The sequence below is a fragment of the Sphaerodactylus townsendi genome, linkage group LG13 (genome assembly GCF_021028975.2).
Source record: "Sphaerodactylus townsendi isolate TG3544 linkage group LG13, MPM_Stown_v2.3, whole genome shotgun sequence".
Classification (NCBI taxonomy): Eukaryota; Metazoa; Chordata; class Lepidosauria; order Squamata; family Sphaerodactylidae; genus Sphaerodactylus; species Sphaerodactylus townsendi.
Genome location: NC_059437.1, coordinates 9,135,409 through 9,159,368, shown reverse-complemented (window position 1 = coordinate 9,159,368; position 23,960 = coordinate 9,135,409). Strand labels below are relative to the sequence as shown.

At 43.6% G+C, this 23,960-nt stretch overlaps 1 protein-coding gene across 1 annotated transcript; it reads left to right on the top strand.

Annotated features, from left to right (window-relative positions):
- Nucleotides 1-1,226: 1,226 nt before the first annotated feature.
- Nucleotides 1,227-20,532, top strand: ITM2A (integral membrane protein 2A). Its single transcript, XM_048514383.1, has 6 exons — nt 1,227-1,528; nt 11,309-11,440; nt 12,865-13,053; nt 14,645-14,755; nt 16,700-16,850; nt 19,395-20,532. Exons 1-6 carry the CDS (start codon nt 1,445-1,447, stop codon nt 19,481-19,483), a joined length of 756 nt encoding a protein of 251 aa, XP_048370340.1. The 5' UTR covers nt 1,227-1,444; the 3' UTR covers nt 19,484-20,532.
- Nucleotides 20,533-23,960: the final 3,428 nt, after the last annotated feature.

Sequence of the window (23,960 nt, the reverse complement as noted above, 5' to 3'; positions counted from 1 at the left end):
TCTAGAAAAACTCTAGAATCAAGACAGTGATTGATCAGCTCCACACAAACACAGGACAACTATAGACTATAGCACTCAAAGGGAACAAAGACCAGGATACTTCTATTCAGATCCATTCACCTATTCTTGCTATCTTCATTGTTACTCCCATGCTACAGACTTCTCTGTGACTCACATGCCAGGCTACTCTATTCAGATGGCCTCACCTTTTGACCTCACAGTATATATACTCCACTTGCTTTCCATTCCTACCATCAGATCCTCTGAAGGTGCCAGCCACAGATGCAGGCGAAACGTCAGGAGAGTATGCTGCTAGAACCCGGCCATACAGCCCGGAAACCACACAGCACCCCAATGACTGTAATGTTCAGAGAAGCTGCTTTTGAGGCACAGAAAACCTCTGCTGAACAAATGCCTATTGCAAAGATCTCAAAGGCAAATTCATTCACCTTCAAAGGCTTTGAGCAGATTAAAAAATCTCCCCTGTGACATGTTCCCTCCCAGTTCTATGAAGAACACCTTATTTGGCAACTGGCCAGAATGGGAGAAAAACTGGTCATATCAGCGGAAACCTGTCCAATTAATATTATCAGGGCAGACTGCTGACAAGAGCATTTTTTGCAGTGTCCTCCTGCCAGTGTTTGTTCATGCGATTTATTTATTTATTTGATTCATAACCCCTTCCCATCAAGACATCCACATCGCTAATGCACTTTGGAACGATAGTTCCAGCAATACCTGATGTGCATTCTAGCCCAGATAATGATAACAATAGTGATACAGCAATATACTATAATAGTAATATATGATATGTAGGAGGAAGTCCCTAATTCAGATTTTGCTTTGCACATGAATTCAAGTCAGTGGCCTTTGGCATACCCTCATAGGTGGCCCCCACCTGCAGAGAACCACAGTAGCTTAATTCACCTGCCATTTTGTGTGCATTGTAAAACGATGTATATGCAGTGGTGCGGACACTGTAGGTTTTGTACATTAAATAGTTACTACCCCATATTAATAAGAGTATCATTAATCGTTCCTAAGCGGAGGTCCTGCATTCACCTCCCAGAAGAGATTTGCTAAGACTATTGCCACTATTGTCACCCGCCCCCGCTGAAGAACGCTCGCGCGTGCGCGTTACGGCTCCCCTTTCGATCCGCTCCCTTCCCGTTCATCACATCGCACATGCGCGGAACACCGGGGCACGAGCCGAAGTCCGGCTTCGGACGGAACCGAAAGCGGGCGAGCTTCGGCGCACGCGCGGTAGAGATTTCCCACTGCCCTGCAGAGCGCGACCTGGACGGCCGTTGCGCCTGCGAAGGCTCCTCCCTCCTTTGCGCGTTCCCCGCTAGGCCCCGCCCACCCGAGGTAGAGGCCGCTGCGCAGCAACCGGAGCGGCGGCGGCATAAGTAGGGGAGGCTCGCGCCCGTGACCGAGCGCCGCCATGGTGAAGATCGCTTTCCAGTCGCCCTTCGCCCAAAAGGACGAGCCCAAGAAGGAGGCGGCCGAGGCCTTGGTGGCCGACAAGGTGAGCGGGTGGCTGGCTGACTGCGCCATCGGCGGACGTTGGGCTCGCGCCGCCATTTTGTAGATGGAATGGGGCGGGGGGGGGGGGGAGACGAGACCTCCAGTCGGTGCACAAAATGGCGGCGGGGATGTCAATACAAATCTCGCTCCGTGGAGAAGGAGGAAGACTTTGGGTTCTGTGGAGGATCCTTTGTTGGTCGTAAATTAAAAAAGTAAAGCGCTCCAGGTTCCCTGCAAACCTGGCTCTCTGTGGGGTGGAAGGGAAGGAACTCCTACCATGCTCAGAGGCACTCTCTTCCTCCTCGCATTACGTTTCCTTCGTCCCACGGGACAGAAAGGGGTGCTGGGCGTGGGAATGGGGACCTTGGAGGCTGCCTGCATCTTGGTCCTGTTGTGGTGTCATCTTTGCAGAAGAAAATAACAACCGCGGCTATTGTTTATTCCGAGAAAAGCTGAAATCCACGCTCTTAAAAGAACAAAACGGCGCATCTGCGGTTGTCATTTTCTTCTGCAAAGATGACACCACCCTGTGGAGAGAGGATGCATTCTTAATATACATGCATTCTTACCATACGCATTCCCAGTTATATGGGTGCATGCATGTAGCTTGCCATGACAGGTGTGCGGCTTTCCAAACGAGGTTGCAGAATATGTGGGTAAAAGAGGTGGGAGGAGGGATTTGGCTTGCAGCCCGTGCACATCTCATCTGCAGGCGCTCCTGCTGGAGCTGGGGCTTGAGGGTTAAAAGGCCAGGCAGCGGCCTGTGCGCTTATGCACAGGAGGATGTACTTTGCAGAGCCCGTGCACATCCCATGGAAGAATGTGGATTTATACCCCACCTTTCTCTCCTGTAAGGAGACTCAAGGTGGCTTACAACCTCCTTTCCCTTCCTCTCCCCACAAAGACACCTTATGACATAGGGGGGCTTAGAGAACTGAGACTGGCCCAAGTTCACCCAGCAGGCTTCATGTGCAGGAGCGGGGAAACAAATCCAGTCTTCCCAACTTAAAGAGTCCACTGCTTTGAAGCCTTCCACCACACGAGGAGAAGGCAGGTGATCTCGCAAGAAAGCATCTGGGCTGGCCCCGGCTCCCCAGCTAAGGGCACCTCTTGCAAAGGGCAGGAACTTCTGCCTGCCACCTCTGCCTGTCTGGCTGCTTCCAAGCTGCAAAACTCCTGGATCCCTGGCTAGCAAGCCCCTCCTTTCCTGCTTTTCTCAGGCACAGCTCTGGACTGTGGCCATTGCCAAGGGGGAGCAGGCACAAAATTAATATAGGGACCTGAGTTGGCTCAAAACCCTGAAACATTTTCATTAAAAGCCCCAAAGCAGAACATTCATTCATGAAGATAGAAAAGATATAGGTGTAAAGCCAAAGTCATATTGAGCCAAAGCAGAGTGGCTATTCTACGCAAATGAAGTATATGTAGTTAGTGAACAGTACTTGAAGTATATGAAGTATATGTAGTTAGTGAACAGTACTTGTGTTAACCATATAAATTCCAAAACCTGAGCGTTTGGACATGGATGGTGTTACTCTGAACCATTTTGCCCAACCATCCTATCCGTAACAATGAAATGAACCTTAAAAAGCTCCTTTCCCTTTCTCTCCCCACAGCAGACACAGAGGTAGGTGGGACTGAGTGAGTCCCGAAGAACTGTGACTAGCCCAAAGTCACTCAGCAGGAATGTAGGAGTGCGGAAACACATCTGGTTCACCAGATAAGCCTCTGCCACTCAGGTGGAGGAGTAGGGAATCAAGTCCAGTTCTCCAGATTAGAACCCCCCTGCTCTTAACCACTACACCACACTGGAGAGGCACTGCTGCTGGAACTGGAGTTTGAGAGTTAAAAAGACCAGGCACTAGCCCATGCACTGATCCATGTCGAGCATACTAGGATATACTTTGCAGACTGGTGCAAATTTGGGGTACCAGGCTGGAAAGGAACTGGGTGGTGCCAGTGGGAATGTAACTTGACTTGGGTTAAATTGTTTTGTTCCAAGTATTCAATTTATTTATTTATAGTTATTGCCCAGCAAGATACAAAAGGGTTAAATTTACAAAAATACAGATTAAAACAAATAATAAAAAAGATAAAAAGCATAAGAAAATGCAGAATATGAGCACACAATAATAGAGACAGTATCCATGTAATATAATAATAAGGGGACATTAGCTGCCACAACCAGTAGAGCTCTGTCGAACCTTCGTGAGAGATCCAAGCAAACTTGGCAACAGAATACATGAGGTGTTTATTTGTATCTGATAGCAGTATTTTGATCTTTTCTTTCTTTGCCAAAGAGGAGTTTGCCTGGTTATAGGGAAGAAACATCCTACAGATCTCATCATAATACGGGCATTCAAGGAGAATATGTTCTGTTTTCTTGGAACAGAAACTTGTTCCAAGTATTATTTTTTCTTCTGCCCCTCTTTCAGGCGGTGGCAGAGGCAGAGCGAGGGGAAGCTGCACCCAGGACACACGCGCCCTGCAAACTTGCTGCAGCAGCGCCCACTCCAGAACACCATGGCACGCCTCCTCCATGGCCCACACTCCTGCCATGGCTATGCCCGGGGCATCACCCCCCCCCTTTCCTGTGGGCACTATGCCACTGGGAGGTGGCACATTTCATGGTGATATGTTTAATAAATAAATATCACCATTTCATGGTGATATAAGTTTAATAAATAAATAAATATAGAAAAGTGACTTGGGGGCTTTCCATACTGAGAGTTTGAGGGTCATTGACAATGTATGCCAATAAAGGCTTGTGTTGTTGGGTCATTGACAAGATATGTGAATTGCTGCAATGTGGAGAAGGAATGAAGGAAGAAAAACTGTTTACTTCCCTAAAATCTGTCCGTTTGAAGCTGCTTGAGGGCTTTTTTTACTTTTCTTTTGGGCTTCTAGGCTGCTGACCGGACAGCCTAGGTCTAGGAGCCCAAATTTTTTTTGAGGGAGGGGATGTTGCTGCCCTAAAAGCTCCCTGACTCATTCCTCTTACAGAAAGTGAATACTGCTTTGTTGCCCGGAAATACATGGGAAAAGTCATCCTCGTTTTCCTTCCACCACCTTTCCCTTCATGCATATGTTCAAGCATAGTTGGGTTATCAAGGTACAATTGAAAACATAAGGCTGATGCTCTTGAATAATCTTTTCTTTTTAAATAACTGAAATTAATATTGTCTATTCAGTGTAGTTACACAAATATACATATAAAATTTCCGCAAGGGCTCATGGGCTTACACATTTTAGAATCAAATGAAGCAAGTACAAAATGCAAAAGTTAGCTTTTAATAGCCTCTTAATAGCCTCATGTCAAACACAGCCTACACTTTTATGGGTAACTTTTCGGAGAACAAGCCCCACTGAATACAGAGCAAACCTCTGAATAGGTGTGTAGAAGGAGGGTGGGGTGTCAGTGACGCAGCCTTGATAGAAAGGCATTCTCATGGCTTCTGTGGACCAGATTCCAAAGTCAGTGGGTCTCTGGATGCGCAGCAGTGCCTGAATGATATAGATGCAGACTTGGAGAGGACTTAATAGCATGTCCTTCTGCCTTCCCTCCCCACACTTTCCCTCCCCTTTAATATCTGGTCTGTCAAAGAGTTCTGGAAAGTTCAAAAACTCTCATTTGTTGTGCATCAGATGGTTGGTCCTAATAAACTGTGTTCTTAATTGGGGATTGTGCTTTTCTTAGGCCATGCTCCTCACACATTTGAATGGGAACAAGCTCTAAACACACACCCATGGATCATTTGGGCGAGAGGTTTCTCTTGGCAAAATGGAAAGATAAAATCAGGTGCCAACTTGTGTAACAGGAGTTTCGTACTGGATAATTTCCTCTCATTTCCAGTTTGGCAGCTGGAGAATAGGTAGAGCGGTGCATATAAATTTATTTTAGATATCAGATGGGAAAGGTTGCTATGTATTGCTTTAGAGGTGTTCTGTTTTGGTTTCTTAGTCTCTCTGTAGTCCATGTTTATCTCAAAGTTGATCTGTATTGAACTGAAACGTGCATGAACTATTGCTTCAAACGCCTTTAAACCTCTTGCAGCAAATGCTCTGCACCCCCTCCCCCATACTTCACAATTCATTCTCTTGAGATTCTGAACGCGAGAACGTTGTTTAGAGCATGGTATTTTGCTTTGGTTTTCTGCAAAGCAGCTGTTGTGAGCAGACCTTTTTCTCTAAATATGCATATATGGATTCAAAATAGAGAATCCGTTGTAAATTTTGCATGTTCCCAGGACTGACTTTGGCCTCACTGGGTAAAGGGTTTGAGAGAGATCTTTGCTTGCTGACGTCTACTGTCGCTCAGAGCCAGGCAACCTGCAACGGGGACAGACCTGTGCCCCCACTCTGTTGTAGTCTCATCTAAAGCAGGGCTGAATGCTGCATCCTTCCGTTGTAGAGTAACACACATACACCCCTGTCAGGCTCTGAAAATGTGCTTATGGGTGGCAGGGAAGACCTGAGTGAAGAGGCTGAGTTCCAGAATGTTCCAGCTGTGCTGATATTTTAATTGTACAGCATCAGGCTTAAAATTTTAATTCTTAGCTTTGTGATGTGATACGGCAATGCTGGTCTGACTCAGAGTAAGGCAGCTGGATATGTTCAGACATGCGCTTATTAATTCCGTAATGAAATGCTGTAGGCAGTTGCTTGAAAATACAAATAGTTGCTTGGGGTTGTGACTTCCAGTTAATATATGGCTCAGTCAGTGCCAGGCACTACATAGACTCTCGCATGGATTGCAAATAAAAAAGTATCCAGCTGAGTGCTAGTTTGGATGCTTTCAGGAAAAAAAATGCTAAAGCATGCAGTTTTTATCAGCTGTAGACATACAAGCTAATATTTAGAGGTACAATTTAACACTTAGATTTTTGTGCAATATTAGCTAGTTCAAAGGACAGGGGCCAAACTAGATGGACCTCCCAAGAATTTTTATTGGTATGTAGAAGGTGGGAGAGTTGCTTCCCCTGTGTGATGTTGTCATCCTTACTGCTCTGGAGCTACCATTCGCCTTGTTGAGGGACACATATATAGCATTTCTGGGGGTTATTGAGGACCAGCAGGTGGGATGGGGGTGGGCAGATCTAAATTGTGGTATTAAGTGTTTGCTATTAAACAATTTAAAACGTTCTGTGAATTAATTCGTAGGTCTCCTAGTGTCCCATTTAGCTTGGCCACGTTCAACGCTTGCTTGAATTCTTTTCTTCTCGCCTGGGGAGTGAGATAAAAGCCTCCTGAAAGTAAGATGAGTATCTTACTTTCTTAAGAGGGTAACCTGGCCATGCCAAACTCAGAACCCTGAGATCTTCAAAGAATAGTCGTCTGGTGCGTGTTTGGTTTCCAGTTTTTTTCTTTAAGTTCCACGCTGTGCAGAAAAGATAAGATGCAAATGAATACAAGTTTTCTCAGAAACTTAAAAAAAAAACACTGGATGAAATTGATATAACCGCACGCACATAATGTGTGAAACTGATATAACCACAAGCATATTCCACGCAGGAAATCAAAATTGTTGTGTAATCAGCTTTGGACGTTCATCTCAGTCCGTGCCTGAAAATTCATAAGCACACATAAGGCAGACTTTAGTTTGAGTGGTCCAGACAAATGGCATCTTTCTGTATGCACAGTGTTTTGCTGAATTCAGTGTTGGCCATAATGGTGCATGACCAGGGTGAAAATAACTATTAGGATTAGTTTTATGTAGCCTTTTCCCACAAAGGCTTCAGGCGGCTTCCAGGAAACAGGACACCAAGCATATAATAAGAATTAAAACAAGGGTGTATAGAATTACCCTTGCCAACCCAAACGACAAACAAAAGCAAGCCAGCAGTCAGAGCATCCTTGCCAAGGGCAGGTGACTCCAGTATGGGTCAGTGTAGGTAAGGTAGCTGAGTCCAGCCAACAAGATATCCTTGAAAGAACTGAACCTACCTGCTTGCCCAACACTAGGGTGGATCCCAGAGCACTCGCAAGGGTCTGATTCCGTCAGCTAGGGTAGGTAGAGCACCAACTCTGCCAAGTCTCAGTCTTGCCAACCAGCTTTGCCCCTGGATCTTCGCCCCCTTTGTCTGGATTCAGCTGCTTGTTCTCAATCACAGAATTCAGGCATTAGTTTGGCACGCAGGAAGTTCTAGTTGCTGCAGACAATCTCTGAATTCTGCCAGAACGCTGCGTTGGTCTTGCTTGTTCTTAGCTTTTTGGCATCTGCTCTGTCTTTGCTTTACATCAGTTTCAGAGCTCCAGTTACTTGCAGTATGACTTATGATCATCTATGCAGGCTGCATACAGCCACGCCAGGTAGCAGAGAAAGGGTTTTAGATTTCTAGGTGCTAGCATTTCACGGAGCCTGGACAAACCGGCAAGAGAGACTTTCTTGCGTTTTACGTGCCAGTGCTTGACTGCAAAGTTGTATTGGGACATTACCTGAATTTTGAAAATGCCTGAATCCTGCCTGTTTACTTAAAAATGTACTTTTATTTAGGTGGTCAGGATCTTCCTTTTGTCCTTGAACTTCTACCAACAATCCTTATACTTTTTATTGGCACATATAGTTGCTTGAACAGCATTTTTGAGGGCCTAGAGAACTCTGGATGATTAAACGAGCAATGTTTGTTCAGATTCTGTAACTGAAACATTTCCTTTGCAACAGTTTTTGTTCTCAAGGTCCTGAGGTTGTTCTTCTGATCTTGGGGATGAGAGCAGGGAAACGCATTTTTAGCTCCCTGTGGCTGGTTTTATTGTCCCTGACATTCACAAGTTGGGTGGACAAAATTGTGTGTTTTAACAGGGCTTTTAACCCCATTATGTCGGCTGCCATGGGACTTTGGTATAGAGCGGGGTATAAATGAAAATAATAAATAAATGAAATTCATGTTTTTAAAAACTGGTTTACTGTGCCATCCAAAGGAGGGGGAGCAAATCTGCATCGGAAGCAGCGTAACTTCTGCTCCATTGCCACAAGCAATGCGCAAATAGGCACAAACACTGATGCAGACACTGACTTACCTTGGCAGCAGAGTATTGCACAGCTTTGCGGCACCTCAATCCAGAAGATCACCTGTCAGCCAGCGCTCCTGTGCCAGAGGAGGCTGTGCTGGCATGGAGGGGGGTATTTCCAGGAGCAGAGCCAACTTTGGTAGGCTCCCAGAGGAGTTTCAGCCTAGGAATGCGCCCATTTCGCAGTGCAGATTTATGCCGCCAAAAAGGGTGGCATACGTCATTCCAGACTATGGAGTTCCCTGGGAGAGAAAAGAATATTCCCCATCTCCTGGCACCTGTGCTGCTGATTGCTTCTTTGGAGGTGGCGCCATCCCTGGCTGCTGTTTTGCTGCCTCCCCTCTTTGGATTTGGCTGTCAGTGTGAACAACTATTAAGCAATGGTAGTTGTCACAAATTTCTCAACTCAGTTCAGTGTGAAGCCTAAGCAAACTCTTAATGCATCATCTTGTAAAAACTATATTGTGTTCCTTTGAACAAATGGGCTGATATGTAAAACTGTTAAGTTGTTTTACCTGTGTAAAATTATGAGGAAGTTAGAGAATTTGACTGATGAGATCAGGCACAAAATATAATCGATTCTTCATGGAAGGGTATCAAATAAGGAGCCAGGGACTCCGCAGCTACAATCAGTCTTGAGAATCTAGCCTTTGCATCCCATGTCTTACTAGGCTTTCTCAAAGAGCTGGGATGAAATGGGTATCCTGGACTTCTTGGAGGGTGGATGGCAGTAACACTTGGGAGGGTGTGTGTGTGTGTGAAAGCATCCAGATATGTGAACTCTATAGCAGTACGTTGTAATGTGCTATGGGCTTTTCTTTCATTTACCTCAATTTATTTATTTTATTTATTATTTAGTTTTCTATACTGCCCTATCCCCAGGGGGCTCTGGGCGGTGTACAACATAAAATTCTATCATAATTACAAGCAAACAGAAGGAGCAAAGACTAGATACCAATGAATAGTTTATGCATCATATAGGCTCCAACAATGATAAATGGGATCATTAAATCCCTTTAAAATACCCTTAAAAAGGCGTATTTAATACGTTTGACATTATGTATGTTTGACATTATGTATTCTGTACAGCACCTGGCACATGAATACTCACTAAAAGATTGTCGCAGTTCTTGCAGTTAAATAACATTTGCCTTACTTTACCTTTTTCAGGATAAATCTGACACCAGATTTGAGAATTCATCCACCATTTCCTGGACCATCTTTGTTCTATAATGTTCCGTTTGGGTCCTGGTTCCTACTTAGTTCTGTTCCCAGGGCACTAGGACCCAAATGGAGCGTTCTAGAACAAAGACTATCCAGGAAATGGCAGAGGAACTCTCAAATGTGGTATCTTTGTTCTGAAAGAGAAGGGGAAACGAGCTGCCAAAGCACAAGCTTGAGAAAATGAAAGAAATTATTTCCTTTATTTATTTATAATCAATTTTTTATACCGCCCCTCCCCCGAAGGACTCTGGGTGGTGAACATCATAATACCAAACAATCACATTAAAACCCAGTTAAAACAGCGAATGAAACAAAATTACAGCGGCGTCCAGAGTAAAACTCCATAAAATGTAATAAACCCACCCTGGAAAAAACAAACCCAGAGAGCTGAGGGCCCCATAAAATTAAGGGCCCAGAATGTAAAAGGGGGGAGAAGGAGGGCGCACATCAGCGGCCGGCCCCTCCAAACGCCCGGTGGAACAATTGAAGATGAGTAGCACATAATCACAATATTGATTGATTGATTGATTTGATTTGTATCCTGCCCTTTCCCACAGGGCAGGTCACAGCATAAAACTAATGAATGATTAACTTTAAAATACAACAACACTATAATAACATTTAAAGCCAATGTAAATACAACATTAAGCGCCCAGACTAATAGATTAAAACAGATGGCGATTAAAACCGCTTTCCATCTCCCTCCCCTGAAATGTTAGAGATATTAAGGTTAATAAAGCATCTTACTAGATTTCTTCAGATTTTATGTGACTTATCAATAACCAGGTTTAAGAAACTGCTACGTGATTTGTTTTAATAAAGATTTTTAGTAAATGTTAAAGTCTGTTTTGAAAAAGTGTGTTCATTATATATTATGAAATAAAACATTCAATATAGAGATGGATATTTATAGAAGATGAAAGCCAGGGGCTGTAGCAGTTAAGAGTGCAGGACTCTAATCTGGAGAACCAGGTTTGATTCCCCCCTCTTCCACATGAGCAGCAAGCTCTAAATCACCAGAAGGCGTCTGGTTTTTTAAATATTTGATGTTTGAGATTTATGTTTATTGATGCTGTTTTGATAGTTGTTGGTTTGATATTTGTGGTTTGATATTTGATTGGTTTTTCATGTTATTTACTTGTTCGCCGCCCTGAGCCCTGTGGGGGAGGGCGGGGTATAAATCAAATGAAATGAAATGAATGGATACATAGCTCCCATTAACTAATCTGAATTACAGCATTTTACTAGACTAGTAATACATAGTTTTGACATTTTAAAGACAAATATTTCCTCTTGCTGTAATTCAGATAGGTTAATGGGAGCTATTTAGACAATTACATTGTTTAAAGGTTTTGAAACACGTGCCATGCATATTGACATTAAAATGTCCTGGTCCTTGTTTCAAAGTCTTTCTGGCGTGCATTTTGTCCGGCAAATTGTCTTTCACCTTTAAAGGTGACTCTCACTTCTTATTCAAGGTCCTATGTAATTACTTAAAGAAATATCTCTGCAAAAGCAATGAACTTGTTTTTATTTCTCCTTTCCAAAGGATCCAGAAGTTGCCACTCACAGCCATGAAAGTTCTTCTGGAAGATGCCTGTTGACCCTTCTGGGTGTTGCATTCATCTTAGCAGGAGTGGTGGTTGGTGGAGCCTGCATCTACAAGTACTTCATGCCAAGGGTAACAGAATTACTTTTTTTTTCCTTTTTGGTCAAGGAAAGGTTGGCGATATAAACATAAACAGTTCAAAGCAAAGCATTCCACAGAATACAAGTATAGATGTAATTGAATTGGCAGACGAGCATAAGCAATGAACTGTGTCCCAAGCCCACGACTCTTCAAAGGCATGTCAGTGAGGAATCATGAAACTGACTAGCAAATAACAAAACAGATCTTCAAAACAATCTCGCTCTCATGGCTTATTGCATAGACAGTTATGTTCAGTGGATTCAAGTGGCACATGCCAGAAGTAGCAAGAGGAGGCACTTTACTCACTGGAAGAGTTTCTGACGGACCTCTGCCCAGGAGAAAGTGGAGCCATGTGGCCTTGTGGTGCTGGCAGCTTCATTCTGCTTCAACTGGTGCAGGAAGAAGCAGCAGGTCAGCTGCCATCCTGGCCACATCTGAGCAGAGTAGTCTCTGCAGTGCTGCCCTATAGCACTCCATTGGAGCAGCAGTGGCGTAGTGGTTAAGCGCAGGTGCACTCTAATCTGGAGAACCAGGTTTGATTCCCCGCTCTGCCACCTGAGCAGTGCAATCCAACACACACCAGCTGGATGACATTGGGTTAGTCATTGGATCTGTTTTTACGCTGCTATAGAAATGTATGGGTTTTTTATTTTATATTTATGTCTATTGTTGTTTTATTGCCGAGATGGCCTTGTACACCGCTCAGAGCCCTTGGGGGGTTGAGTGGTCTATCAAGTTTTAATAATAATAATAATAATAATAATAATAATAATAATAATAATAATAATAATAATAATAATAATAATAATAAAAATGTGTCTATGGCACAAACCAGCTGAGGTCATCCCAGTGGTAATCGGCACGCTGGGCGCCATCCCAATAACACTAGGGCAGCACTTGAAACATCTTCGAATTGACAAAATTAACATCTGTCAAATTCAGAAGACAGCCCTGCTGGGATCTCGAATACTACGCCAATACATTACAACTTCCTAGGCCTAAAGATCTGGCAGCTGTGAAATCTACAATAATAATAATAATAATAGTCACAACTCTTTGGAGCTTGTCTCAGGTTCACCCACCTCACAGGGTATTTGTTGGGGAGAAGGAGATTGTAAGCCCTTTTGAGTCTCCTTGCAGGAGAGGAGGGGGGTGTATAAATCCAAACTCTTCTTCTTCTCTCCATTGATCACTATGCTGGCTTTGCTCCTGGCCCATTTTAACTTCCCAGGCTGCCCCGTCTGTGCCCTGTCAGGGTGCAGGTTTCCTCTACTGTTTCCATTGCTCCTGTTTCCCCCTCACCCTTTTTAATGAGAGAAACACATGAAGCACATGTTGAACACCACGGTCCTGTCGTGAGCTATGTGTGTCGCTTTACTTAAAGGGTGTCCTAAGATAACTGTTCTTCATTTTAGCATAAAGTGTTCCATGGACAAATATGTTACGTAGGAGAGGACAATCCAGATAATGCTGCAGAACCGTACTTCCTGCCCATTGCCGAAGTTGCTGATATCCGGGAGGATGATAACATAGCGATCATCGATGTTCCAGTTCCAAAATTCTCTGACAGCGACCCTGCTGCTATCGTTCATGATTTTGACAGGGTAAGTTTTAGAAAGGCCTGTGCTTTCTGCGGTCTAACACTGTAAGAACTTGACTGGGAGAATACATCTTTCAGGCAGCAATGTTCACATGGACCGTTGTTGTAGGTTCCCATCCCTAGATCCTCTGGCTTCCCAAAGCGAGAGGTTCTTGCATATTTAAACAACTGTGTGCTGCATCTTGGAGTAGAATTGAGTTTTGAAGAAGTTAAACCACCCTTGTGGACCTTCCACAGGGCTGCTGGCTATCTGGAGTCACTATCTAAGAATGACTTGAATATCTTGGGCATTGTTTACAGTTGGGCATGGAAGTGCAAAGGTGCGTGCCAGCCTTCCTGCCTGAACAGTTAAATGTGCATGATGTTAGAGGGTTCCTTGGCTGCTTTGAATGCTCTCTGCTTGCCAAATATTGGAGGGATTCTTGACTTTACAGAGCATACCCTGGATTTTCTTTAGCCTTATGAGCCATCTTGGAAATTTAGGAGCCAGACTTATTTTACAACCTTCAGGAGTTTTATATTTTAATAAGTGTACTTTCTAACTATTGCTATCACAAAACTTAATCCTAAACTTTTCAGTTTCTTGTCCTTAGAAAAAACCCCATAAACACTGTAGATTGTAAACAAATGTGGGGTAACCGTGGTTGTCATTATAACAAAAAATGATTTCGCACCTAAATAAGGCTGGCACTTGTTGGGATCCTCAAGAGCAGATTGCTCCTGACAGTGCTCTGTGCCTGGGATCTGTTGATCCTTGCTATAGCGATATGTGTTGGGACGTGCTTTTCAGTCCAGTTTCCCTATTTAAAGAGCCACAAGAAGAAACCAGTGCTGAAGCATTTCTTTCCAGGGCTATAATAAGACTGGCTTGGAAATGTGATCTCAAGACTGCCCATACATGCGTGTGGCCCAGTAGCTGCCCTCGAAATCAGCCTGCTAAACATGACTGCTCAGCCTTTGACTTTGATTAGGGTTGTCTCACAAGCCCCATTGGAAAGAACGCAGGCTGTTCATCTACAGATCATAGGCATGCTCTAATCATGGAGTTGCCAGTCAGAGTGCTGCTGTCAAAGAATGTTCTGCTGTTGTGAATAAACGTAGTCTGCACTGGTGTCTGCCACTGTTCCGGGTTGTGTTTTGTAGATTTTTTTTTTACACAGAGTGCATGTGGAAACTGCCAAAATGGGTGGTAACTGTAGATGTCTCTCCCCATTAGTATCTACCTGTATTGCCTTTCTCAAAGGCCACCCTATCTTTTAAAATAATGTTTGTGCAAGAACGTGCCCATCGTCTTATCTGTTCTTCTCAAAAACTGTCCTGAGTCATCTTTGTTTGCAAAATTTATATCTTCAGGGTAGATCTCAAGTGTTATCACTTTCTGTTACATAGCGTGAATGGAATTGCTATGCTTGAAAACGTCTTGTCTTCTTCACTTGCAATACTCCCCCCCACCCCACGCTGCTTTATTGCTCTCTTCATGAAATGTTGACGATTTCAGTAAGCATTCATAAAGCACATAAAGGTAGTGGAAATGAAATACGTGTTCAGAATCTACACGCAACTGACCTATTCTTGTGTGGGTTTTTTCCTAACAGCTTTTGACAGCCTACCTTGACCTGCAGCTGGGTAACTGCTATGTAATTCCTCTGAACACCTCCATTGTGATGCCACCACGGAACCTGATAGACCTCTTTGCAAAATTGGCGGTATGTATTACTGTATCTCTCAAATTAACTCTGGAGAAAGGAGGGCAGAACGGTTTGTTTCCATTGCTGCTGTGAAGCCTCTATTCAACTGGTGGAAGCTGGTTTTTGGTTCATCCTGTTATGTTTTTATGAGCACTCAGGGACTCACCAGTTTGCTCAGCCAGTGCTTTATCACAGTTGTTTTATTGATACGCAAAATAGGCTTGGAATCCAGAAGGGCATAGGTAGAAGAAGAGTTTGGATTTATACCCCATGTTCCCCTCCTGTAAGGAGTCTCAGAGCCGCTTACAAAATCCTTCTCTTCCTCTCCCCACAACAGACACCTTGTGAGGCAGGTGGGGCTGAGAGAGTTCAGAGAGAACTGTGACTTGCCCGAGGTCACCCAGCAAGCTTCATGTGGAGGAATGGGGGAACAAACCTGGTTCTGTGAATTAGAGCCTGCTGCTCAGGTGACAGGCAGGGGAATCAAACTCAGTTCTCCAGATTAGAGTTCACCTGCTGTTAACTACGCTAATTGACTCTCTTCTACACAGCCCCTTTCTTTGAACAGGCTAGCTTGGTAAGGTACCAAGCTTCTTGATTTGCATGGAATTCTTCAGGGAGAAGAAAAAATACAAACTGAATCTAAAGCCACATAAAAAGGCCTCTGCGGGATATTTTATTAACAGTATTCTAGGACAGTCATCTTAAACATGCATGTTTCAGTAGGTGGTCCTGTTACAAATTCTCATATATAATACGGAGAGCAGTCCAGAAGGGCATCTCCTAAATTAACCGTCTACTTCACTTGCTTAAATAGCACATGAAAAAGTTGCATGCTATTAATGCGTGGGAGTGAAATGGCACCAAGAAGCTCATCAGCACGCATGTCGTCTGACCTGGATTCTTATAATGACTTGAAGAGAAATCCCGGCCGATGTTCTGCCACTGCAGAACCCTAATAGCTGTTCACAGCAGAGCTTCGGAAATCTGCCTTCTGAATAATCACTTCCGGGGTTATGGGATGTCAGATCCCCAAATTTGAAAAGCACCTTGTGCCATTTTCATTTGTTTGTTCATGATAACTTGCTGTGTGTTTACAAGGCATACAGTTTGACGTACAGTTAAACTAACCTAGCAAATGAGGCAGCGTGCCTGCTTACCACCTCCCTTCCCTTCGATCAGTGGTGGTGAACCTATGGCACTCCAGATGTTCATGGACTACAATTCCCAATTGGCCATGCTAGCAGGGGCTGATGGGAATAGTAGTCCATGAACATCGGGAGTGCCATAGGTTCGTCACCACAGCCTTAGATGGCCTCCGCTGACTTCATTAAACTGTCTGAGCTGATATGTCAAAACCCAATAGCCTGTTGGCTTCAACCAGGGTAAAAAAAGGCAAAGAGCATCTTCAGAAAGCTCATGTGGCCGAAACAAAAAGGCTGTTTCCGTTGATGCTGAACTGGGTCTGCCTGTCATTGTGGTGTCCAAGAGTGTAATCTGTAAAGGCTGTTGCTTCTAAAATGTGACCTAGCCTTGACCGAGCTCTGACTTCTTTGCATTCAATGACAATGGGAGAAAATCTTTTAAAAATGGGTGATGTCATGAAGTCTCTAACAGGGAAAACACAGAAGTAATATCAACTTTCTCCAGGAAAAGCTGGGAACTTTATAGTTTATCATAGAATGTCTGGTGTTTACTCGAGAGGTGTGATGCCACTTCCTGTTTTTCTCAGAAGTGCCAGGCTACGCACGAGTATTCTACATAGAAAGATTATTGTGAACTGTGCTAGTTAAGTAGGGAGTTGGTGTCCATCTCTCTAATAGCTGTATATTTTTCTCCAGTTTCTACTTTACTTGAATGGTGATTTGCAGGTGTTCCAAATTGGGCAATCAAGTTTCAGAATATTTCAGTTTTCAAACGTTAATTGTGTCCTGTTCTCCTTTCCCCCTTTTCTGTTCTTAGACTGGTTCCTATCTGCCTCAAACCTATCTCATTCGTGAAGAAATGGTTGTGACAGAAGAGATTGATAATGTGTCCGATCTGGGCATTTTCATTTATCAGCTCTGTGCAGGGAAGGAAACTTTCAGACTTCAGCGCAGAGATAGGACCATGGGTGAGTACATCAGAATGTCAGGTGGGCTTCACCACCTCACCTGTAGAACTCAGCAGCTAAAACTGGAATGTAGCTGCAACAGCTCCCACTCCCTAAAGAGGGACAGAGGATCAACAGGAAGGGAAGGGTGTTGCGGGAATGAATGTTCGATAGCTATTTGTTGGCCTAGGGCTGGCACTCCCCACTTCCGAACACACATGGGGCCTTTTCTGTCAAAAATCCTGTCAGGAAACTAATATATAAGCTACCACCAAAATCTGAGGTTAAAATGGAACTTAGAGAGGCTTTTGGAAGATAAAACAAAACTAGATTTTATTTTACAAGGATTTCTTCTCAGGTTGTTACAGAGAGGTACTTAAGCGTTTCTTGTTTCTTTGGCAGATATTTTCTTAGTAGTTTCAGAGCAAATGCAATTTCTTAAATAGCTATTTCAGTTACAAGATATACCTTCACTTAATTATGGCTGTTTCAGGTTCCAGAGTACTTCACATGCAGTTTCATACATGCACAGGTGTTTCTGTTTAGGGTAAACTTTTTCAGCATGGTCCTGGACACTCTCCTAAAACTCTTCACTCCAAAGGGGACTCACACTGGCTTGGGACAGATTAAGTTCTGGGGTTTCACTAAACCCACTCTTAACTCTGCCAGTTCAGCTAAACACACCCTCATGGGCTCTGTGGCACAGGTATCTAGGTGTGGTCTCCTCTGTGTGGTCTTAGGAGTGTCCCTGTGAGTTCAGTTTCTCGTTTTCCACCTACACTAGGCCTCTTAGCCTCTAGTGAAAACAAGGCCCTTTCCTCTCAGTCTTTGAGAATACAGCCCCCCTAGCCATTCTCCCTTTGTCTCTGTGGCTCTTGCTGCCTTTAGACACAATCCTCCCTGATTGAATCTGAGGACTGACACGATTTGTGTGTCACACAAGCTGCTTTCCAGACCTTTCTGATCTGTTCAAAATCTCCCCTCCGTCTTTACGACAGGCTTTTCCTGCTTTTATATCAGCCACCACATCCTCTCTGTGGCTCCTGGCTACTGCATCTCAGCCAGCCAATCAGGTTGATTTCTGGTTAACACTATGGTGCTCCTGCTCTGGCTGAACTGCACCTTTTAAAATTAACCATATAAAAGCCTGATCCGTCACAGTAGCCGTCGTAAAGAAAGTCCCGAAAAGAACATTGGGTTGAATCCAGCCCGCTTTTCTGCTGGTGAAAATGGAAGGATGGGGGATCCCTTAGATAACCCCCCAAAATACTGTGCTGGAGATCATGGAACTTGCATGGGCAGAAGCCATCTATAGGAAAAGTTGACTTCAAAGTTGACAATCCATCATCTTAACTGGATAGGTTACTTTTATGTTTATTTCATTATAAAAATGGGCGTTGAAAAATTTGGGCTAATTTGCTTTTCTGTCTTTGTGTGTTACTGGGAAACTGAGGATGTTGAAATCCTGGCTTTACAAACAAGAGAAAAACAGGATGTCTTCAGCTTCCCAGGTGGAAAGGCAGCACTTTGAGTCCTTCAAGTCAGAGTTTGTTTCTGATGTCCTAGTGCAGGGGTGGGCAATTATTTTTTCCATGGGGCCGCATAAGAAACAGAAAATATTGTGGAGGGCCGGGCCAAAAGGCAGAGGGGGGGGGGGGGGCGAGGCGCTTTTGAAAGACTTTCAAAGGCGCCTCGCTCCCCAGCAAGGCAGGGGGGCCAGTCAGGGTCATCCGGCGGGCCGGATGTGGCCCCCGGGTCGTATAATGCTCAGGTCTGTCCTAGTGGAATACTGGACTTCCTGCATGACTCTGTGCGATGTTATAGGGCTGTGATTGAGACTGCTGCTGTTTCTTTCCCAAGGAAGGCTTGTTCCACAAGACGGCAGAGTAGGAAAAGGAAATATATGAAGGCAATTCAGGATACAGTTGATCTGTAGGGATGGTTCAGGTATAATACCAACGTGCGGTTTGGTGCAGCGTTGAATGGTTTCTGTTCTTTCATGCTCTGCCCGTTCTTACTTTTTGAACAGCAGCTTCAGCGCAAGCTCTTATTGGTAAGTTTGTGAAACTCCAGCCACACGAAGTAGGAGATCTAGATTTGAGTCCAGTAGCGCCTTAAAGACCAGCAAGAAGACTCGAATCTAGCCCTTTTTATCTGCCGACCAACATGGCTAGCTGCTTTAAACAAAGGGAAGAGAGAGCCTAAAGGGAAGAGAGAACATAAGCACAGAGTGCCAGACTCTGGAATAATGTTGCATCTGTTCTCTTCCACAGCATCTTGGCAAGGGAACCTTAGTATTATACTCATCCCTGTTATAAGAGCTGTGAAAGGTGGCACTGGAGTACAGGAACAAAGGGTGTATCCGCACGTCTCTGCTTCCTCATAGAACTGTTCTAAATTACATTAAAGATCCCATTAAAGAACTGTGGTTGCGGTGGTGGGGTGTAAATATATCTACATGCAGATATCACAGCAGGGAAGGTGGTGGGGAGAGAACAGAGGGCCATCTCTGTGTTGTGTTTTCAGCTTTCCTGATCTCTCTTCCCTTTTTTTCCCCCTTATCAGGTCTGCAGAAACGCTCTGTTGAAAAATGCCACTCAATCCGGCATTTTGAAAATGCATTTGTTGTGGAAACCAAGATCTGCCAGCAGTGAAAAGATACAGGCTGGAAAGTGACGATCTCGCATCTTCACCAAGAAGTCCAAGCTTTACATTTAAAACTTCAGAATTAAACAAGTGCAGTGATAATCAAAAGCCTTATGCTTTTTGTGTGTGTGTTACTTAGATTTAAGAAAAGAGAGAAAATATAAGCACACTCCAAAGTCACCATGATTTTTTGTTTTATTATTTTTCTTTGGGCCCCTGATGTTGCTCACTTTTCCTGATGTTAATCTGGAGTGGAAATTTGCACAACATTTAAAGTGATAATCCACTTGTCCAAGGAGCATCTGTTTCAGAGGGTTTGTTTTCTTTTGGGGGGGAGGGGGTTAAAGCAGATAACACCCCTATATATACTGTTGCCCAATTCCTGCATAGGACTGTAGCCTAATCATCAGCTGACGTATGAAACTGACTTTATTAATCTGTGGTTTGCACATTTCTTGAATAGCTTGGCAAATAGTTCTGCACTCCCAGCTCCTGGTAGGAAAAAAAACACACCAAGACGTCTAAGGTTTATTTGAACTTCCTGTGTGAAGCATGTAAATTCTAATCTTGGTAAATCATCAGCAGCTAACATGGCTTTTTTTTCATTTTGTGCAATTACTGTATTGAACTTGTATGTATATTTGGAACCTTTATCTTATCTTACAACCTCTTTCTTCCTCTTCCTCTCTCTCTTTCTGGTGATACTTAGTTATATCCTGGTACAGTTGCTCTTTACAGCTTTTATGTTATTTTGTTTAGTATCTTAAAACCGGTTGAACACTTTACCTACAGGCATCCGTAATTACACCCTGATTTGGACCAATTGTCAATGTTTTTGTAACTGTAAATTCCCTCCCAAGTCTGCATATGAAATTTTTTTAGATCAGAACTTCTTACGATAGCATTAACTGCAGTCAAGAGTGTTGCCCTTGTTCAGGACTGCAGCACAAGGTGGCAAAGGGAGTGCTGGAGAGCTGCTAACTTGAGTGTTTTATAAGGGACTTTATATTTCACACAAATCCTGCAACCCTCTAATAAATGTTTCTTTAAGACTGTCGTGGTGCCCTCTCTTCTTGATGTGAACTTGGTGGTCGTGAAGGAAACTCAATCATAGCGTCAGGTTTGCAGCACACGGCTCCTTTGCTCGGCAAATGGCAATACCAACAAGCCGTTCGTATTCTGTGGGGGATCAGAAGAAGAGCAGAATGTGATTGTCTAGAGCAGGGTTCTGCAACCAGATGTTCATGGACTACAAATCCCAATTGGCCATGCTGGCAGGGGCTGATGGGAATTGTAGTCCATGAACATCTGGAGAGCCGCAGGTTGCAGAACCCTGTTCTAGAGTATAGTCCAGTTTCTGGCTATCATCTTGGAGGTAGGATTGAAAAGGCATGGGGAGAGCCGGCATCATGGAAACGTGGATGGGGTTGGATTCTCAACTGAGGGCAGAGTCCCTCTCGGCTAGCAAAAGAATAAGGTGGTGTGGTGGGGGGGGGGGGGGGAAACATTCCATTCCATTGTGCACCGCTCTGAGCCCTTGGGGGGTAGAGCAGTCTATCAAATCAACTATACAAATAAAGATCCCTAAGTTTCTTACGAGAGCACGCTGAGAGATGGCCGCTTTACAGATTACCTGACGAAGCAGCGTAAGGATCTTTGAATAGAACATGAAATAGCAACTGGCCGAGTACCCCTTCGAAGAATTTAGTGTTTGAAACATTTTTATGTCATTCTTTCTGCATAGTAGCAGACAGTGACTAGCCCAAAGTAATCCAAGAAGGTTCATGGCCAAGTTGGGAATTTGTGCTTGTATGGTTGGCAATGCTTGTATAAGGAGATGAAGGTTGGGTGGTTTGTGGGTGTCCCTTTCCACACATGAAGTAGTTTCTGAGATTCTGATTCATTGTGGCAGGTTTGGGGCCTGGGTGTTGCAAATTAACAGCTGCAGCCGAGGTGTAGCTTCTAAGGCACCTACTGAAGAAGCAGGATTATTAAGAACATAAGAACTAGCCATCTGGATCAGACCAGAGTCCATCTAGTCCAGCACTCTGCTACTCGCAGTGGCCCACCAGGTGACTTTGGGAGCTCACATGCAGAAGGTGAAAGCAATGGCCTGCTGCTGCTGCTGCTCCTGAGCACCTGTCTGCTAAGGCATTTGCAATCTGAAATCAAGGAGGATCAAGATTGGTAGCCATAGAGCTACTTCTCCATAAATCTGTCCAAGCCCTTTTTAAAGCTATCCAGGTTAGTGGCCATCACCACCTCCTGTGGCAGCATATTCCAAACACCAATCACCTGTTGCGTGAAGAAGTGTTTCCTTTTATTAGTCCTAATTCTTCCCCCCAGCATTTTCAATGAATGCCCCCTGGTTCTAGATTATTAACTTGATGCGTCTGTTTTGCAAAGTTGATGTGTTGCAGGGGTTTGCTGGGACTGCAGGAGTCTTCAGGCGTGTGTGTGCTCCAGCCCATTATTTCCTGTTTGATTCTTGCAACACTGCGAGATATTTCCTGTCTTATTTTGTAGAAGGCTATCCCTCTTCCTGCAGCTTAGCTTGACACGTGCTTGAAACAGCAGCATTTGTCCACTAGATGATGCAAGCATCCAACTAAAGAAAATGTACAACTTTCTGTTTTCATTGTACCAAGCAAGGATATGAACAGTCAAGTTTGCAGTAGGGGGAAACAGATACTGTCGTGTTGCGAAATGTCTCATAAAATATTTTTGGTGCTCTGCTATGGGGTCTTATTTCCTGTACATGTAAGACAACGGGCAGTACCCAGGCTGAGGCAGTAAAAGCGTCATAACCAAATTATCCTCACGATCCAAATCCCCATATGCATTTATATTAAATCAGCTCAGTGAATAAATATCATGCATAGGAAGTTCATACAATACAATTATACACAAATGTCCAGGTTTCATTGAATATCCAAACTGTTACTCTACAGTAAATACAAACAAAGATGTAAGGTGGTCTTTCTCATAAATGTAATCCAATGAAACCAAAAATAGAAAATAAATGGCAAAGGCCTCTTGGGCTCAATTGGTGTGAGGACCAAGTTCCATGTAATTGAATCCCCAAAATGTATTAATCCACTATTTGAACGCTTTGTACATAAAGTAGCGTTTTTGAAGCGTCTTCCTCAGAAATAATTCCTTTTTGCTTTTGTCTTTAGCCTTATTAACAGCGGGTTTCTATGAAATATAAATAATAAGCATTGCACAACATTATATAATGCATATAACATTAGGACTGAAAACATGCAAGTGTAATGTAAACCCCTCAATCGCCCATCAATATATTAACAGTATATACTACATAATAATAATTAGTACTCATAATGCTCTCACATTTACTCTCCTGCAGAGTTGATCCACCCCTCTGGGCTGAATATCATTTCTAAAGAAAGGACTTACGCTGCATTCCTATAAGACCCTCATGAGTTTCAGCTGGGAATTCCCAAGTAATAATTTGAAGTGATACTAATCTTACAAGTGACAGGAAAAATCCAAATCTATTTAACCCAAAGATGTGACTTTTAAACTTAAAAATAAGTCTGTTTTCAGTTTGTAAAATTAATTTCCGTAAATCCATATGTCTAGTTGCTGGAAAATGTCGTAAAACTGCAAACCTCAGTTCAGTGTCCCTATGTTTGGTTCAATGAACATAAGAACTAGCCTGCTGGATCAGACCAGAGTCCATCTAGTCCAGCTCTCTGCTACTCGCAGTGGCCCACCAGGTGCCATTGGGAGCTCACAGGCAGGATGTGAAAGCAATGGCCTGCTGCTGCTGCTGCTGCTGCTCCTGAGCACCTAGTCTGCTAAGGCATTTGCAATCTGAAATGTGTCACCAGAGGTTCATCCATATTTTGTGTTCTGATATTACTTCTATTACTTCAGCTATGCGCGCTCAGACCGAGTGCATTGTTATTCCCAGATGAATTTTCTTAACAGGCAAAAAATAAAATATACGCATTGTGTTGTATTGCAATTTGAAAATCCAGTTAATTTCCATGTTACTCAAAGACAGGGGGCACAGTTTGCAAACTCCACATCTATAGTGTCCAGTCAAAATGAGTTTTATAGCCATTTACGAAAATTAATTTGGCAAACTGAAGACAGACTTATTTGCAAGTTTAAAAGCCATGTCTTTGGGTTAAATAGAGATTTGGATTTTTCCTGTCACTTGTAAGATTAGTATCACTTTAAATCACCATGCTAAAAACCATTGACATCAACTAGCAGTGTCCTGAGAGCTGTCTATCGTATTGTTCAGGCACTGGAGCTATAATCTGGCAAGGGTCATCAAAGGAAGCAGCTAGGTGGCTGGAAGTAACCCCCCCTCCCCCCCCCACACACAATTTCATCTCCTTCCTCTCCCTGCTGTACAAAAATGGGATCACACTGAACTACCGACCTTACGGGCTAGTAATAAGAATTAAAACAAGACAGTAAGATGTTAGTGCCGATGTTGTTAATGTT